The sequence below is a fragment of the Dipteris shenzhenensis genome, chromosome 1 (genome assembly GCF_047967505.1).
Source record: "Dipteris shenzhenensis isolate YYH24624 ecotype China chromosome 1, Dip_SZ_1.0, whole genome shotgun sequence".
NCBI classification, from domain to species: Eukaryota; Viridiplantae; Streptophyta; class Polypodiopsida; order Gleicheniales; family Dipteridaceae; genus Dipteris; species Dipteris shenzhenensis.
Window position 1 is genome coordinate 73090439 of NC_141596.1, and position 19748 is coordinate 73110186.

The 19748-nt window shown below is 44.1% G+C and overlaps 1 protein-coding gene across 1 annotated transcript in view; it reads right to left on the minus strand.

Moving 5' to 3' along the window:
- The window catches only part of LOC147906348 (uncharacterized), a 604593-nt gene that overhangs the window by 377724 nt on the left and 207121 nt on the right, over positions 1-19748 (minus strand). The window contains exon 16 of the mRNA XM_087391025.1: positions 15325-16087. Within this exon, the coding sequence (XP_087247151.1) occupies positions 15325-16087 (763 nt within the window). The remainder of the gene's footprint in view (positions 1-15324; positions 16088-19748) is intronic.

Below are 19748 nucleotides of genomic sequence, written 5' to 3' on the forward strand. Positions count from 1 at the left end.
TGAAAATGCCAACCTGACTTCCTTGTTGAAGATTGCCAAGACAATGGTTGCCAAAAAGGAAGCAAATACAGAGATCTACCCTCTCATGGCACTTTTATTTGACTCCAAGTACAAGAAAAAGATGAAGGTCAGATACCTAAGATATGCTTCTCTACACAACTATGGAGACGACAAGATAATTGTTCTCTTGAAGGATATGATTTTCAGATCCACTTGTTCTATCATAGTACCATCTTATAAGGCATTAGACACTGCCCATGTGGTAAGACCTTGCCTTGACATGGATATTTTGCCTCCACAAGATGAGGCATCCCATGAAGATTATGCATTTTAATCATCTCTATGTATGCTCCAGATCTCTCTTTTTTATGTCAAGGTACTCAGCCTGGATAGTCCTCCTAGGATGATTGAGAGAATCTAGGAGCAGATTGAGGAGATGATTGTGGAGCTCTGAAGTCATCAGTGATGTCAGTGAGCTTGTATGAGGTGCCTACTTAAGGACCTCACTTTTCTTCATTCCAAAAAGCAAGTATTCTGATTTTGTGTCCACTCTACTCTTTCCTTTCAGTATTCCAACAGTCACTGAAGATCAGAGTTGCGTCACCATCCTGAGCATGACGCAAGTAATGCAGAACTATAGTCGGATTGGCTGGTCTATAACCATAGTTCAACTCAAACGGACTGAATCCGGTAGATGAATGTTTCCTATCATTGTAGGCAAACTCCAACAATGGCAACCACTTGTCCCATGTATGTTGCCTCAATGACACATATGCCCTCAGCATATCCTCTAAAGTTTGGTTGACTCTCTCCGTCTGACCATCCGTCTCAGGATGATCCCCACTACTCATTCCCAACTCAGTCCTTAGTGTCTCAAATACCGCTGTCCAAAAATGACCGGTAAATCTAACATCTCTGTCTGACACTATGGATCTAGGCAATCCATGCAGACGAAATATATGTCTAATAAACAAATCCGCCACTTGCGGGGCACTAACAGGCTCTCTAGTCGGAATGAAGTGAGCCATCTTGGTTAGACGATCAACCACCACAAGGATAGAATTATACCCTCCTTGTGTTGCAGGTAGCCCTACAATAAAATCCATGGAAATGCTCTCCCACTTACTTAGTGGTATTTCCAAGGGCTGTAAAAGTCCGGGTGGCTTCACCCGCTCGGCCTGACACGAGAAACACCGTGTCACATACTCATGAATATGTTTTTTCATCTTTGGCCAAAAGAAATCTCGCTTCACGAGATCATATGTCTTCTCGACACCTGGATGTCCCGCACACGGGCTATCATGGCATTGTCGAATGACTCTTTGCCTGAGATCATTCTGACCAGGTACTACAACCTTGCCATTTCTAACTAGCATACCATCCCTTATGGTATATCTTGCATAAGTTTGGCCTTTTCTGGATGCCAGGTCATCCTTTTCACTTTCCCCGGGTTTTAACACATGAGCCTTAGGCCATAAGCTCTGGACAAACTCGTTCACCTTATGAGTTTCTCTGATCTCGGTCATTAGAGCACTCTCTAATACCGTGAAACTCAGGTTGTGCATAATGCGAGACAACGCATCAGCTACCTTATTGTCTTTTCCTATTCGGTACCGAATCGTTAGATTAAACTCCTACATGAGCTCTGCCCACCTAGCTTGGTAGCCCCTCAAGTCACGCTGTTTACAAAAATGTTTCAGAGTATCATGATCCACATCCACATAAAACTCTGAACCACACAAATAATGTCTCCATGTTTTCAAAGCATGGATAACAGCATACAACTCCAATTCATGAGTTGGCCAATTCCTTTGAGAGGGAGAAAGCTTCTTGCTTTCAAAGGCTACTGGCCTTCCCTCTTGAAGGAGGACTGCTCCTACTGCAATGCCACTTGCATCGGTTTCTAGGAACAACGGTTTCTGGGGATCAACTATTTTTAACACCGGTCCTGAGACCACAGCTTGTTTTATGGTGTTAAAACTTTCCTGTTGATTCTGTCCTCAAACAAAAGGTACTTTATCTGATGTCAGATCAGTCAATGGCGATACTATTCCGGAATATCCTTTGATATGCCTTCTATAAAACTGGACAAATCCCAAGAATGATCGCAACGCGGTCAGACTCTGAGGGATTGGCCAAGTTAGTATCGTAGCCACTTTCTTCGAATCCATTTCTACCCCCTGTGGAGTAATTATGAACCCTAAATACTCAAGCCTAACCATACACAGTATAGTTTTCTTTTTATTCACATAAAGACTGGCTTTCCTCAAAATACTGAACACTATCCTTAAGTGTTCACGATGTTCAGTAACACTCTTACTAAATATCAGGATATCGTCAATAAAATGTACTACGAACTTTCCGATATACGGACGTAGTAAATCATTCATAAGCATGACGAAGGTCGCTGGAGCATTGGTAAGTCCGAAGGGCATTACCAAAAGCTCATAATGACTAAACCTGCTCCTAAAAGCGGTTTTATGCACATCCTCGGCTCTAATCCGGATCTGATGGTAGCCACACTTAAGATCTATCTTACTGAAAATCACGGCTCCATATAATGCATCTAGCAAATCATCAATTCGAGCCATCGGATACCTGTGCTTAACAGTGATATTATTCAATGCTCTGTAATCTATACAGAGGCGAAACGTATCATCCTTTTTCCTCTTTAATATCACTGGCGAAGCAAAAGGTGAGAAACTTGGTTGAATCTGCCCCAACTTGAGGTATTCTTCCAGTTATCTACGCACCTCCGCCTCTTCAGCAAAACTCATTCTATAGGGAGGTCTATTTACAGGTTCTGCCCCCGGGATTAGTTCAATCTTATGCTGAACTTTCCGCTCTGGAGGTAACCCATAAGGTAGTTCATCCCTAAAACATTCAGAGAACTCCTCTGTTATAAGATTAGCCAGCTTGGCCATCTCACCACTTTGCGTAACATCAGTGCTAGTCGAAGACTCATCCACCGGCTCTACCGATGCTGTGCAAAGGAATAAAAACTCTACTTGAGCTTTTCTGATTTCCATCACGGAAACCAGCGGTCCCTGAGTTATATCTTTTTTACCTCGTAAGACATAAAGTACATCATTCATCTTGAATTGATATACGTGCTTTTTCCAATCAATGGCTGGATTCTTCCTAGAATGCCATGCCATACCTAGGGCTATATCTGCATGAGCAAGCTTGGTCATTTCAAAATCAAGCTTCTCAGCATAGTCCTGAATCCGAAGCTCCAACTGGGTAACCCTTTGGTCCCATACTTCAGTTGAACTTCCATCAGCCATCCTGACTGTATACGCATAGTCAGATGGACTTGTCTTCAGTTTCAGCCTCTTCACGAGCTTGGAGTTAATCACATTGTGAGTTGACGCCGAGTCAAACAACACAATGACATCATGACTGGCCACTTGCCCTTTCATTTTAATTAACTCCGTATCATTAAAGGCCGTATACCCCGTTGCTGCGGGCTTAGATAGGATGTTATCAGGTGCACTCGTCACTAACTTAGCAACAGATACACATAACAAACAAGGTACTAACCTCTGAGAAGGTCCCGCCAGTTGCATCTGCATATGTTCCGCATTGGGACTCTCCTGCATTTCTATGTCGCATTCAGATATTATCATATTAGCCGTGCGACGGTCTTTATTCAGTGGATAATCCTTCCACTGATGTCGCTGAAGGCAGCCGAAGCACAATCCTTCTTTTCTAGCTTTCTCTTTTTGTTCAGGGGTCAATGAGGACTTTGACCAAGCCCGGGCTGCCATTGGAGTTATTTTCCTTTTCACCCCAACGGTGGTACTTGTTTTTACTGGTCCCTCAACCGGCTTCACCTGCTTGGTTTGGCCACTTGGCTGCGAGACACTTGTCTTTGAAACCCATTTCCTCTGAAATCCCCCTTTTCTTGGGTGCTCATACTGAGTCCCTGCCTGCACAAATCCACCAGATCTGCCTCTGGCATCCTCATAGTTCAGGGCTACTGCAATAGATTCATCTAATGTAGTCACATATTTAGCCCGAACTTCCATTTTAATCTTGTCGTTCAGTCCATAGATATAGTCCTTTAACTGAACCGACATAGGGAGAGGGTCTGTTATTTTCATGACACATTCTCTGAATTTATCAGTGTACTCTGCCACTGACAAGCTCCTCTGACGAAGATTTCTATAAGCATCCCAAGCTCGGGATTCTTCATCAGGTGGGAGAAAGTGTTTCTTGAATTCAGCTTTAAACCCTTCCCAGGTGGTTGGAGCAACTTGATCCTTCTGTTGCTTTATCCACCATCTGTCCGCTGCCTCAATAAACAGGTGTGTGGCCTCGCGGATTTTCTTTAGATCGGATCTAATCTCACAAATGGCGAAGGCTTCTTCCCACTTGTGTAACCAAACCTCGATCACATCAGAGCTGCGCTCGGTCATCCGACCAGCGTACTTCTCCGGTCTATAATTAGAGATATTGGGCACTTTGACCCTTGCGCGCTCTAAGGAATGTATACTGGGCTCTGGCTCTGCTGGAGCTTTGCCCTTATCAATCCTAGATGGTCTAGCCGACAAGGCTTGCACCATCTCCCTGATCTCATTTTGACCAGCGTTCACTTGAAGCTGCTGGTTCATAATCTGCTGTAAAGCATCCTCTAATATCGAAATCCTACCAATCAAAGTAGGTGTTGTCTGATGTGACATCTGTTGTGTAGACTGTACTCTAAACTCACTAGGATTCACTCTTGAATTCTGTCCTTCTGCTTCCATAGGTTCACAATGGAAGAGGGGTTTTTTTTCTTTTCTTTTCTTTTCTTCTTTTTTTTATAAAAAATAGTCTTTTCTAGAACCCAAATAACCAATATATACACCCTTCACTTCTGTTCTGTTTTCCTGGGGTTTTTTTTTTTTTCTACGGTGCAGAAATAGCAAGACCATATGCAAACAAAAAAAACTGTATGGAAGGAAAGAGCTCCCTGATTTCTCCTCAAAGGCTGCTTTTGGTCCCCTGCTGCTTCACTGTAGGAGCGTGATCCTCCGTCTAATTCAACCGTGCGCAGTCGTTTAATCTCTATGCACTACCGACTTGCCCCTACAGCCACCAGTGCATACAGTAGATACGGTCCAATCCTAACGTTCAAGCAACGCCTAAACGACAGCAAGCCCTCCTGCATCTACTTTCGAATCAGCATCCAGTCATGAACCACGAACTAGCTCTTCCGTTTGTGATTCTGCCTCTTTCGCTATCTGGTTCGACCGATTGACCCGCAAGTTGCGTTAAGGCCTTCAAAGATCATACGTAAGGTTTTCACCCGCAAGCTGCTCGTCAAAGATTCCAGATCGTGCGCTGATTAGATCCTACACCTTCACCTACGAATATCCACGTCCCTTCTGCGCTGCAGTTTCGATTTAGAAAAACCCGCTTGGTTTTCTTTCCCGTCGACTGCCGAACCACCAACGCTAACTAAATGCTTCATAAGCCACGGTATCCCTGCGCTCAACCTGCTACCAGCCGCTGCGTCACGTCTGATCCCGTGACGAATTCCAGGCTTAACGACTTCCTATCCCTTATTAGATCCTACGCTCCTCTTGGCATAGATCAATCACCCGTCAGCGGTCGTCGTAGCAGAAGACCAAACAAAATTGGCCGTCCACCTTCCCTTCACGCACTGCCTTGGCCTAGGTGAGGATGAGCCCGTCAGCTTTCCGTCGATCTTTTCCATCAGCTCTGATACCAAATTGTCAACATCCTTCGTCGTTCCTAGTACTAATTACGCCTGATTCTCTCTTGGATTTCGTTCTAACAAGTCACGGGCGATGGCTTTTCAATTATTTCTCCCAGCCAATTCTCACGGATATTGATGCATCATATTACGTACCTTTTTTCTCCGTTATTTTCCATCATCCTTATCCCTGAGACCCTCAATTCCCTAGATAGTTCTCCTTGCCAAATGTCAGCATTTTGGCCTCTCCACTTGGTGCACCATTTTACCCCTCTCTTGGGGCACATTAAAACCCACTTGCCCCTTGGCATTATTGCACATTTAGGTGCACCTAGGCCTTAGCACTCAGAACTATCTAGTCAATGCCATTCCGCCCTCACCTAGGACCTTGGCAGTTACTTCTCTTGACCATTTTAATTACGCACATTAACTATTACAAAAGTTGGTCATCTAAGAGAAAATGCCCACCGATCTATCCGAGGTCATGCTATCTCAGCTGGAGCATAACATCCTCCTTCATCCCCACTCCCTTCATCCTCATCCTCACCCTCACCCTCACCCTTCATTCCCTCCCTCTGCCTCTTCTAGCTTCTCTCTCGAACTCTCCTCTGCCTTCACCCTCTTCCTAAGCAGTTTTTAGTCAGACGGAGCTCAACAATTTTCAAGTCGGCCTTTCCACACCTTGATTGAAGATGGTCCAGCCTTCAGCCAATCCTCGCTCGCTTCCACCGGCCACGAAAACCATCACGTTCTCAAAAGATGAGTTGCAACAGCTCAAAAAAGATACAGAGCAGGAGAGCTCAACATCACTCTTTGCTCGCATCCATCGGTCCCACCCTTCCAGGTTACAGGCCAGGGACTGCTCGTCGCTGCTCTACCTGGAGACCTCGCATGTCACCTCATAGATGTTTGTTTGCTTGGTCGAGGTTTCTTTTAGGTTGTTTTTCATTCCCCGGATGCAGCAAGTACAGTGCTCCAGACCAGTCCTCCGGCACTAACCTCCAGGAGGATTTTCTTGACACCGTTCTCGCTGGGTTTTGACCTTGTGGAGGAGGATGGCTAGATGTTTTCACTTTTTCTCAGATTCCCCGGCCTCCCTTAGGTGTACCATTGACTGTTATCGTCCATTAGAGCCGCTTTCGGGATGGTCATCGAGATCCCCCCCCTTCCTAGGATGCCTTCTTCAACAACAGAGGCAGTTAGGATGGACGGGGTACCACATGTTAGGGTCGTTGTCTCTAGTCTCAACATTATTGATCAAAATTTATAGTGTATGGCCTTGCTCTACAAATTTGTAGTGAGAGGATTGATGCCTCGACAGGAGCCTTGGAAAGATTTTTCCCACGCAACATTCAGTCTTGTACACCTTCTCATGGGGAGATTGGATGGACAGCTCGAGATGGATTTTTACTTCAGCCCATCTTAGATCTCCCTCCTCCCTTCTCATGGCTTCCATTCTGAAAGCTTGGGGTAGCTTCAGAGACACTCTTCGAAGAGTTACACCCTTCTCTCGCGAAGAAATAGACAGGTAGCCAGTTATAAGGAATGAATCTATATTGGATGAGCATGGCGGATCACTAGGAGTGTCACATTATATGCAGTGGTCTAGATGGGAGAGGGGACCTGCTTCCACAGTAGGTGCTTGGAAGGCTTTTAGACAGCTTCCAAAGGATCAAAGACTCTTATCAATTGGCCACCTAAAAGGGAGTGCAGTCAGGATGCAACAGATAGATGCAGGCATACTAGCAAAGTGGATAGATACAAATGACTTGCCGATCATAGAGTCCACTTGGTTGGAGCTTTTACGAGGACGGGTGTTCCCTTACAGGTCATTGCCTTGCAGGGTGAACATGAAAAGACCCTTGTCTTTGATGTTCATTTGAGAGAGAGACTTCTCAGATCTTTAGATGATATTCTTTTGGAGGTTGCCTTCTAGTCTGTTAGGATTGCACGTTACATGGAGTTGGGCATGCAATCACAGTGGTATCTTGATCCTGACCCTGTTCTCCTGGCACTAGTGTCTTGGAGACTCTAGTTATATGGTGGTTCTCCCATCAGGTTCTTGCAGCGGGACCCAGGGGAGTGGGAATGGATTGATGAAGGGCACCGACAGAAGAGCATCCCCTTCTTTTGTTACAATGTCAGAAGGCCAGGAGATTTCAGCTTAACAGTAGAGGTTGGAGGCCCTCCAGAGCTCCTCATTGGAATAGTTTTCATATTTTTGCAGAGGTGCATAAAAACTTTTGGAAAAGGCTATGGAGATCCCTCATAAATCACTCTCTTCTTTTGGCTTTCTATTCATGGAGGGATTGCAGTGAACCTATGGAGATCCAAGTTCGGGGCTGACCCTACTTGTCCTCGATGCCACACAGCAGTCGAGTCAGTTCAGCATTGCCTTTGGGAGTGCAAACAGGCGAGGACGATTTGGAAGGCTGTTGCCAAGATTCTTTGCATATTTCATAGAGCACCCTTCTTCATGACTTGGGGATCAGTGGCATGGTTATCTCTTACTGGACCTCAGGTGTTTCTCGAGGACAGGACTCAGACTCATCCTTCATTATACGACGACACTCTATGGAGTCATGCTCTCTCCAAGATGTTCCTTTCCCTCCTTTCAAAGCTGCTCATGCCTCAATAGACACATCTTGGGAGATTCTGGCTAGCATTGCAGCATGGCATATTTGGAGGGCTAGATGTACGGAGGTGATGAAGGGTTCACAGGTTCACTTGTCCTAGTCTATGGCCAATATATGGACTGATACTATACACACACAGATGGCCATCTGGGCGAGCATGCAGGGATCCTCCAGAGCAGCTACAGCCAGGAGAACTACCTTTTTCAGAGTTTGGAGAGAATCTCCTTTCTTCTAAGAGACTGTTTCAGGGTCGAGGTGGCATTTTCAGCTTCCATCTTGGATTTTTGTTAGCTCTTTTTAAGCTGTTTTTTATTTCATGCATGTCATGATGTACTCCTGTATTTGAGCTTGCTCTTGCGGCTTTCATTCATACTTAATGAAGTCATCTTTTTTGGAAGGGGATGCCCTTCTCTCAGTGCCCTTCATCTATCCATTCCCATTCCCCAGGGTCCCACTGCAAAAACTTAATTGGGACACCTCCATAGAGCCACAGCCTCCATGAGCCAAGGGCAAGGAGAAGCGGGTCAGGATCCAAGTACCACTGTGAAAGAGAGCCATGCTCCATGAAGCCCACTATCCTGACTGGCTGAAACGGTATCTCCAACAAGATATCGCCTATGGATCTGGACAGCTTGCCCCCCGAAGAAACATCAAATACTAAGGCATCCTCATGTGGGTCAAGAAAAGCAATCACCTGTAAAGGAACTCCCAATCTGAAAAATGCCCCCATCCAGGTGGAGCAAGTAATAGGCATGTCATCTGTGTCCACCCAATCCAAGGGCAAGGCTGCATCAATCTGTTGGACTCTCCCTGCACTCCCTCTGAGATTAAGAACCATCTGGGCCTGTTGGTCTGTAGGAAGCTTCCTAAAGGCTTTACATGCTCCCACTGTAGATGCAGGGCCCCTCTCCCATCTTGGCCACTGCATGTAAGGAGAAGCTCCAAGTGGCCTGCCAAGCTCATCCAAAATCCTGTCATTCCACATGATAGGCTGCCTTTCAATCTCTTCACGAGTAGATGGGGGAATCCTGCGAAGAGTACTCCTGAAGCTGGCCCATGCTTTCAGGATAGCAACCATAAGAGGGGAAGAGGGAGACTTGAGGTGGGCTGTGGTGAAAACCCATCTAGTACTGTGTGTCCAATCCTCTCCTGCCAATCCTCTCCTGAAGTGGGCGTGCGAGACTATATGCATCTGATTAAAAAATCCCTCCAAGGCTCTTGCCCTGGCATAAGCCCTCTCACAACGAACTTGCAGAGTAAAGCTCTGCACTGTAGATCTGGGTTGATGATATTCAAACCCCCTTCTCTTGTAGGAAGAATCAAGGTCTCCCAAGCCACCCTGGCTGTAACATCAGTTGTGCCATCTAGACCACTTCATAAAAAGTTTCGTACAGGCCTCTTAAGTTGAGTGATACAATCCCTAAAGTGGCACCAACAAGAGCATACAAACCATGCTGAAATAGACTAAGTCCTAGTCTATCCTGCACCACCATATCACCGTATATATCTCTACACTATTCCATGCAATGTACTACGTAGTGGCTTCTCCCACTCTTGAGACTCTCTGGAGGTTCTCAGCTCAACTTACCCATGAGAGTCATAACCTTTGGTCTCTGTGATCAGGCATCTATGACATTTGGAGGCAACACCATGACTTGAGATTGGTCATTGGCTCTCGACGACCTCGGGTATCTCCCCATCAAATCTAATAGATCTGATGACCATATTATGATAATAATGTCTGAATGGCTCTCTTCTTTGGCAGAGAGTTGAGGTTGTGGAAGCCATCGAATACATGTGCTTAATAGTGATATTATTCAATGCTCTGTAATCTATACAGAGGCGAAAAGTATCATCTTTCTTCTTCTTTAATATCACTGGCGAAGCAAAAGATGAGAAACTTGGTTGAATCTCCCCCAACTTGAGGTATTCTTCCAGTTGTCTTCATACCTCCGCTTCTTTAGTAAAACTTAACCTATAGGGAGGTCTATTTACAAGTTCTGCCCCTAGGATTAGTTCAATCTTATGCTGAACATTCCGCTCTGGAGGTAACCCATAAGGTAACTCATCCGTAAAACAATCAGAGAACTCCTCTGCTATTTGATCAGCCAGCTTGGCCATCTCTCCATCTTGAGCAACATCAGTGCTAACCGAAGAATCATCAATTGGTTCTACCGATGCTGTACAAAGAAACAAAAACTCTTCTTGAGCCTTTCGAATTTCCATTACGAAAACCAACGGTCCTTGAGGTATATCTTTTCCACCTCGTAAGACATACATCACATCATTCATCTTGAATTGATAAATGTGCTTTTTCCAATCTATGGCTAGATTCTTCCTAGAATGCCAAGCCTTACCCAGGGCTATGTCTGCATGAGCAAGCTTTGTTATTTCAAAATCAAGCTTCTCAGCATAGTCCTGAATTCGAAGCTCCAACTGGATAACCCTTTGGTCCCATACTTCAGTTGAACTTCCATCTGCCATTCTGGCTGTATATGCATAGTCAGATGGGCTAGTCTTTAGTTTTAGCCTCTTTACAAGCTTGGAGTTAATTACATTGTGCGTTGACGCTGAGTCAAACAACACAATGACATCATGATTAGCTACTTGCTCTTTCATCTTAATTAACTCCGTATCATTAAAGGCTGTATACCCCGTTGCTGCGGGCTTTGACATGACATTATTAGGTGCACTAGTTACTAACTTAGCAACAGACACACATAACAAAACAGGTACTGGCCTTTGAGAAGATCCCGCTAGCTGAATCTGCATCTGTTTCGCTCTGGGACTTCCCTCCATTTCCACGTCGCATTCTGAGATCACCATCTCAGCCATCCGATGATCTTTGTTTCGTGGACAATCTTTCCACTAATGAGGCAGAAGGCATCCAAAACACAAGCCTTCTCTCCTCGCTTTTTCTCTTTGCTCTAGGTTCAAAGAAGACTTCGACCAAGCCCAGGCTGCCATTGGCATTACTTTTCTTTTCATTCCAATGGTGGTACTTGATTTAGGAGTCTCAAGTGGTTTCGCCTGCTTTCCACTTCTTCTTAAACCCAGTTTTCTTCGGGTACTCATACTGAGTCCCAACCTGCACAAACCCACTTGGTTTGTTCCCTTTTGCATCCTCATAGTTCAGGGCTATGGCAATTGCTTCATCTAGCGTGTTCGCATACTTAGCCCGAACTTCCATCTTGATCTGATCATTCAATCCAAAGATAATATCTTTTACTTGGATTGACTGAGGTAGAGGTTCATCAACCTTCATTACACTTTCTTTGAACTTATTAGTGTATTCCGCCACTGATAAATTTCTTTGACGAAGGTTTCGATACTGATCCCAAGATCGGGATGCTTCGTCAGGAGGTAAGAAGTGTTTTCTAAATTCCTTTTTAAACCCCTCCCAAGTAGTGGATGCCACTCCATCTTTCTGCTGTTTTATCCACCACCTATCCGCTGCCTCATTAAACATATATATGGCCTCACGGATTTTCTTCATATCATTCTTGATTTCACAAATGGCGAAGGCCTCGTCCCATTTGTGTAACCAAGTCTCAATGATATCGGAACTACAGTCAGACATCCGACCAAAATACTTTTCTAGCCTATAATTGGTAATATTAGGCACCTTAGCCCTCCTAGGCTCGACCGTATGAACACTGGACTCAGATTCCATTGGAGCTTTACCCTTCTCTTCACGAGACGGTCTAGTAGACATACTATGAACCATTTTCCTAAGCTTAGATTGCCCTACATTTGCTTGTAATTGTTGCGCTAAGATCTGCTGCAAGGCATCTTCTAACATTGCAATTCTGCAAAAAAGTGTATGGCCTGCTGGGCGCGACACCTGCAGGGTCGGCGGGACTCCCGGACTCTACGGGATCCACCCTAGAAGCTGCTTCTTCTACTTCCATTTAGGTCGATGGGTGTTTTTTTTTTTTTTAAAAAAAAATTCAATTCTTTTTTTTAAATAAAACACTGCTTGAAACTGTATTTACAATTCAAAAGTCCAACTTCCAAATTTACAGCTAACCAGGCATATATCACACTGCAACCAAAACCCACTTTCCCTAGGCTAGGGAAAACTCCTGCAATCTGAAATAACTCAAACACAGAGGCAAATAAACGAGTACATCCAACGAAACTTAGAAGGCATAGAAAGCTTCCTGATCATATTTTTGATGCACGAGAAATTAACTTATCCCTGTAAGGTTGTTCCAACACGCATTCATGATCTGCCTTGTGACCACGAACATGTTGTACTGTCTATCTCTTTCCCACGAGCTCACGACCAAGCACTTCGTGGCACTTCAGCGCATATGCATATCGATACCTTCAATCAGAGTGCATAAGTAATAGAAAGCGTTTACACTGTAAATACTACGAGAACCCAATCACAAATATCGGCAATGTTACGCTTCAGCCATTGTTGTTAACCAAATCTCCGCCAACAAATATCGCAAGCAGGTCCCGTGACCACACAGCAGCTCTCTATAGGTAGTCGTAACTCCACTAATCTCGCCTGATTAAAGAGTTACTACAAAGTCTAAGTCATTACGGAAACAACTCTCATTGTGCGCTGCTCATCAACGCTACCCAACTGACGAACTACCAAATATCACAACAACTTGCCCTCCCCGCCGATGCCAAGGAGTCCTAAGGATAATAAACTGTGACCAACGCATGCGCCACCCTCATATCTTGCGACTTGATTGTTCGAGCTTGGAGAGTAACAACGTTCAAATCATCCAGGGAAGCATCGACTTTCAGACTGGTACGATCCTCTCACTCTGGTTCTTTGACTTTCGAAGGTCTGAACTCGTTTCAAACTATCGTTCAACGAAAATTCGACACCAAAGCCCAAGACCTCTCTCAATTCCCCTTTTCCCAATCGCCTATAGCTCTGATACCAAACATTAAATACAAATTTCTTATCAATCACGGGCATAGGCACAAGGATTGTGCTCCCAGCCAACCTCGATGGTAGTAAGCTCTCTATGTCTTTTTCTACGTGAAGGCTTCTGCTTACAAATTCCACCAAGCCCCAAAATTCCCTAGATGGATCTAGTATGCCACATGTCTTCATTCTAGGATTCCTCCTAAATGCATCATTTACCCCTCTCTTGGGATATCATTGAAACCATTTGCCCTTGGCACATTTCATGCATTTAGGCCCCTTAGCCTTAGATCCACCTAGTCTAGTGCCATGTTACCCTCACCAAGGACCTTGACCCAGATTCCTTTATGATCATTTACATGAAGCCCAAACAAATATAATACAAACATTGATCCTTTAAAGGAAAATGTCGACTGACCCCTCCGAGGTCATGTTACCTCAACTTGAGCGTAACACTGAAATGGACTATGCATAAATATATCGTCCCTAAACTTGGAGAATCTACCCCCAGAATGAACATCAAGGACCATGACATCCCTATCTGATCCTCGTAATCTCATTACCTAAAGTGGGATCCTTGTTCTCATAAAGGTCCCTAGACAAGTAGTTGTGAGTGAGGCCTATACCTGCAAGAACCCAATTCAAGGATATGGCTGTGTCAATCTATTGAATTCTCTTTTCACTTCCTCTGAGGTCATTTAGTAATTGAGGTGCACATATTTAGTTGCCCATCAGAGGACAATCACTATTTTGGGCACTTCCTATAAGATCTTGGCAAAAGCTATCACTTTGTGATTGCATCCCTTTCTCCATATCTTATTCTTTATGATACGGACACGAGCTTCACGCATGGCTAAAGATTTTTTTATAACATTCTTTCCTTTTGGGATGTGTCAAAGTGGACTATGTAATGGTTCGGGGTTTAGTCATTCTTCTCCTGCAATCCAATGCCCATATGCATGGGATGTCATGTTTTCACACATAGCTGCTAGCATAATAGCCCATGGCTGTTTTTGCTGAAAAAAATCAGCAATCATAGTGCTCTTTCTTGCTAACATATGAAACTGAAGATTGAGAATATTCAGCCCCCCATGAGTCTTAGGAGAACAAACAGACTGCATGGGAAGTAATCGCAAATCCTTTTTGTGAGATTTGCTTTTCCAAAATATCTCCATAGCCTGGGACATATAGGAAGCCAAGTGCTTAAAAGACCAGGGAAGAAAAGGCAAATAAAATTGCACATATGCCATAATGATGGACTGCACTAACGAACATGTAGAGGCCAAGTGGACAAATGCCAGTATTCCAGCTTCTTGTTAATCTTTTGAAGCACCCATTTAAGCTGTTGTTGAGGGGTAATATTCCAGCCAATGGGATACCCTAAATGCCTTACAATAGTATGGGAAGAAATAATGTGGCCTGGCCAGAGAAGTGCATGCCAATCAGCTGCACAGCAGTCGAGTCAGTTCAGCATTGCCTTTGGGAGTGCAGATAGGCGAGGACGATTTGGAAGGGTGTTGCCAGGATTCTTTGCATATTTCATAAAGCACCTTCTTCATGACTTGGGGATCAGTGGCATGGTTATCTCTTACTGAACCTCAGATGTTTTTCGAAGACAGGACTCAGATTCATCCTTCATTATACGACGACACTCTGTGGAGTCGTGCTCTCTCCAGGATGTTCCTTTCCCTCCTTTCAGAGATGCTCATGCCTCGGTAGACACATCTTGGGAGATTCTAGCTAGCATTGCAGCATGGCATATTTGGAGGGCTAGATGTACGGAGGTGATGGAGGGTTCACACGCTCACCCGTCTCAGTCTATGGCCAGTATATGGACTGATACTATACATGCACTGATGGCCATCTGGGCGAGCATGTTGGGATCCTCCAGAGCAGCTACAGCCAAGAGAGATACCTTTTTCAAAGTTTGGAGAGGATCTCCTTTCTTCTATGAGATTATTTCAGGGTTGAGGTGGCATTTTCAGCCTCCATCCTGATTAGGTTTGTCAATGATTGTTAGAATAAAAATAAAAGTTCTCTTACTTTCTGCATACAGGATGGTTTTTTTAGTCGTGATAAGAAGCTCTTACCTGCATGAGTTTAGTCGATAACGCAGAAATATTTTCCTTCAAAATGCTTTTATCGGAGGTTTGAAATGAGGAGTTGATGTCAGATAGATTTGATGATGCACTTTCCGCTGCGCTTTGAGCTTTCTGCGATGCCAAAATAGCCCTGGATGCTGCTTGTTTTGCTGCTTCTGCTGCAGTCAAGGCTTCTTCCTTAGCTTGGTTGATAACACCAACACTTAAACTGGCTTCTTGAGCAATGTCTCTAGCACGAGCGGCATCTTTTGCTGCTGTTTTGGCAGTCTCAGCCGAGTCTTCAGCCTCCTTTACTGCCTTTGCTGCCTCCTGAAGTTTGTAGCTTGTAGCCTCACTTACTTTTTTCTTGAGAAGTTCTTTTGCAGCTGGATCATTTCCTGAACGTTCGAGTAAAGAAGTGGCTTCCAATTCAGCAAGTTTAGAAAGGAAGAGCTTCTGTGCAACCTCCTTGGCCTGAAAGCTTGCATTTTCAGCAACACAACAAGCTTGTGTTGCTGCTTTGTCAGCTTCAATTGCAGCTTTTGCTGCATGTTCTGCTGCCAACACCTTAGATTTAGCATCCAGGAACCCTTGGATGGTAGAGAAAGCATCTTCATACTTCATTCTTTTATGTTCATCACGCTCAATATGGTAGATATTCGAAAATATGTGCATCCATTCGAACAATGATCTCCAAATCAGCATTCCCTCAGTAATACGCTTTCCAGCAGCACTGACTTCTTCAGTTGGCTTTAAACGGCCAGTAATTCCTCTGTTTAACATATATTTGATAGCTAAATGGAAGGTAACATAAAATTAAATTGAACGGTCACGAGCAGTAACAGTGTGACATAATAAAAATCTATATTTTCTTTTGTGCATTTTGGATTAAAAAGGCAGATTACATATATTGCAAAGGATGCCAAAACTTAAATATTTTCATAATTCCTTAGAAACTATTCTCCCATGAAACAGACCTTATCCTTTACATGGAGAAAGACCATGCAATTTATCCGTCTTTCTTTCTTTTCAGTATTTTACACAATATTGTTAAAAACTCCAATGCCATTATCAAGAACATTGAAGGACACTTCTCCTTGGTGTACTTGCACTTTAGGTAGCATTAAGATGAAAGTTGGATGGAAGATCTAAATTTGAATGCAAAGGAATTTTGTCTGATAAAGAGGGCCCATTTCATGAGGAATCTTCTCAAAGAAGCTCAGTGTTGAAACAAGGTATTTCTTGGCGTGACAAGAAGCATGACCCAGTCTAAAGAGTCCCATCTGGTAGAAAAATATCCTAGATACTCAAGAAAGAAGCAAATATCTACTGGGATTGGTCTAAAAGAAGAGGAGGTTTCCCCCATTACCTACTTGCAACTTGCACGCCAAATATTTCTCATGATTTGCCATGCTGAACAACATAGATGAAAGGGAAAGAACCCTGAGCTTATATGACAGAATTTTTGCACAGCACCTCTCTTATTTCTCATAATTATGTGCACAAGGCAACCTATTACACTTTTTGATTTCGGTAAGAGCAGGGTTCTTCTTGTAAGTATCAAGATTTTAAGAAATTTCATATTCTATCTTCATCAATGTATCATGGAAACCAGGAGCAAAATTTGTAGATCGGAAGAATTGTTTAAATCCCATTCTTGGTAAAGTAACGTCGATCTAGTATTGATGTTTTCCTTTCAGTCAACAAATCTGCAAGTCAAATCAAAAGTAGATAGCATTTTTTTTCCCAAAAGGATCAATTCATTAAGTATGATTGAAAACCGCAAGAGCAAGCTCTAATGCGGGAGTACAACATGCCATGCATGAGAAGAAAATAAACAGCTCAAAAAGAGCTAACAAAAATCGAAGGTGGAGGCTGAAAATGCCACCTTAACCCTAAAGAAGACTCGGAGAAGAAGGGAGATCCTCTCCAAACTCTGAAGAAGGTAGCCCTCCTGGCAGTAGCTGCTCTGGAGGATCCCTGCATGCTCAACTAGATGGCCATCAGAGTATGTATAGTATCAGTCCATAAATTGGCCATAGACCCCTCTGATCCATGCATCCAAAAATCCGAAATGAGTGAGGGTACCCTCTAAGAAGCCCTAGTCTACCCTGTCTCATAAGCTTTCTCAAAGTCCAGGAGTAGAATGGCAAGCCTATGGCCATTATGCACGGCCCAAGATGAGAATATGTTAGAAGCCGCCCAAGATGAGAATATGTTATCGAAAATTCTCCTGCCATGCACAAAGCCCGTCTACGTATCATGTATAAGATCTGGAAGAAAAGGCTGCAAACGAAGGCTGATTGCTTTTGCTAAGATTTTGTACAAGGTGCCCAAAAGAGTGATCGGTCTCCACTGAGACACTAAATTCCTACAACCCCCTTTTGGAATAAGATGAATGAGACCCTCCGTAAGCAAGTCTGGCATCTCACCCGAGTCCCAAATGCCCTGTAGGGCTAAGGTAATGTGATCCCCAATGTGATCCCAAAAAGTAATAAAGAAAGAGGGGGTAAGTCCATCTGATCCAAGACGCTTGCCCTATTGAAGGGCAGATAAAGCAATCCTGAACTCTATGTTGGTGAAGGGTGCATGTAGTGAGACTATCATATCCCCTGTCACCAACATAGGTAAGTGTTGCCAAATAACAACTCTAGCATCATCTGTAGCCTGACTGTCAGGATCTGCTATAAAAAGGGAGGCATAGAACTCTGTAGCTACCTACAAGACGGCATCTGGATGTGTCTATAAAACTCCGTCGGAAACAACAAGCTGTGATCACCTCCTTACTATACCTGGGGCCAAGAGTAGAGAAGAATGTTGACCCTACCTCCCTTCTGAGTCCAAAATGACTCTCTGGCGTGGTGAAAGGCATACTCTGCTCTCTGATCTAGCAATGAATGTTTCTGGGCCCTGCTGCAGCAAGGCGCTCCTGAATCCAAGCATCTGTAGGCCTCTTCTGCTCCTCCCTCTGAAGAGCATACAATTGCTGACGGATACCTATCTCTTGCCTGAGGATCTCACCTCTCCTAGTACAAGCAACTGAATGATAAAAGTCACTAATATTTGAGAGGGCTGCAGCTACATCGGACGGTGAAAGCTGCCCATCATGCATGTGAGATACACCCAAGTCCGCAACAATGCCTCTGTAAGGCCCTCCTCTGCATAAAAGGTATATGGGTCCCCCAGTAACACCTGGATGAAGTTGGTCACGAATCAGCTGCCTATGGCGGCGGTTGCGAGGTACACCTCCGAGGCCTTGAACGTTCCAACTAACAATCCTCATCGGCTAGAGGAGATGGCCAAATGAAAAACCCTACCCGACTTGGTAGCGGAGACAACCCTCTCCTGGGAAAAAATCCTCCTCTCAAGAAGAGGAAAGTCAACTAGAGAAAGCACTCCCACACTTGAATCAAGGGAAGCTTTGTCCATAGTAATCTATTTTCTTTCAAGAAAATTACTTCATTAAGTATGAATGAAAACCACGAGAGCAAGCTCAAATGCGAGAGTACATCATGCAATGCATGAGGAAAAAAAACAACTCAAAATAAGCTAATAAACAAACAAGGCGGAGGCTGAAAATCCCATCTCAACCCTGAAGGAGACTCAAAGAAGAAAGGAGATCCTCTCCAAACTCTGAAAAAAGTGAGGATCCTTGCATGCTCGCCCAAATGGCCATCAGAGTGTCTACTGTGTCAGTCCAAATACTGGCCATAGTCTGGGGAGGGTGAACCTGGATACTCTCCATCGCCTCTGTACACCTGGCTCTCCAAATATGCCACACTACAATGCTAGCCAAAATCTCCCAAGACGTGTCTATTGAGACATGAGCAAGCTAGCTCTGAAAGGAGTGAAGGGAACATCATGGAGGGAACAAGAGTCCACTGAGTGTCGTCGTACAATGAAAGTTGGATCTAGATCATGTCCCTCGAAAAACACCTGTGGGCCAGTAAGAGATAACCAAGCCATTGAACCCCAAGTCATATAGAAAGATGTTGTATGAAAGATACTGAAAATCCTAGCAACACCTTGTTGAGATATCGAGCTCCACTCGTGATATGCCAGGGTGACCGTTGTGTATTTATGTCACCGACTTGTTAGCTGGAGATGCGGTTGGTACACCGCCCACGAATAATAGCTGGATGACAGCTATCCTTAACTACTCTAGTTTGTGGCTCAGTTAGTATGCCACCTTAGTTAGTTGAGTTTGGTTTGAGACCCACATATAGGGTTCTTCTATTTCTTTGTACTTGAGTTCTTTTGGCTTACACAACTAAGAAGAGGAAAACTGTTTTCAGCCTCCACCTTTGTGTGTATTCCCCCATTTGTGATTGTGAGAAAGCCACAAGTGAGACTCCTTCCCTCTCTCCCACAATCTTCACATGGTATCAGAGCCTTGTTCGTGGTAAGGAGCTCAAGAAAGCAAGCCCAGTTCG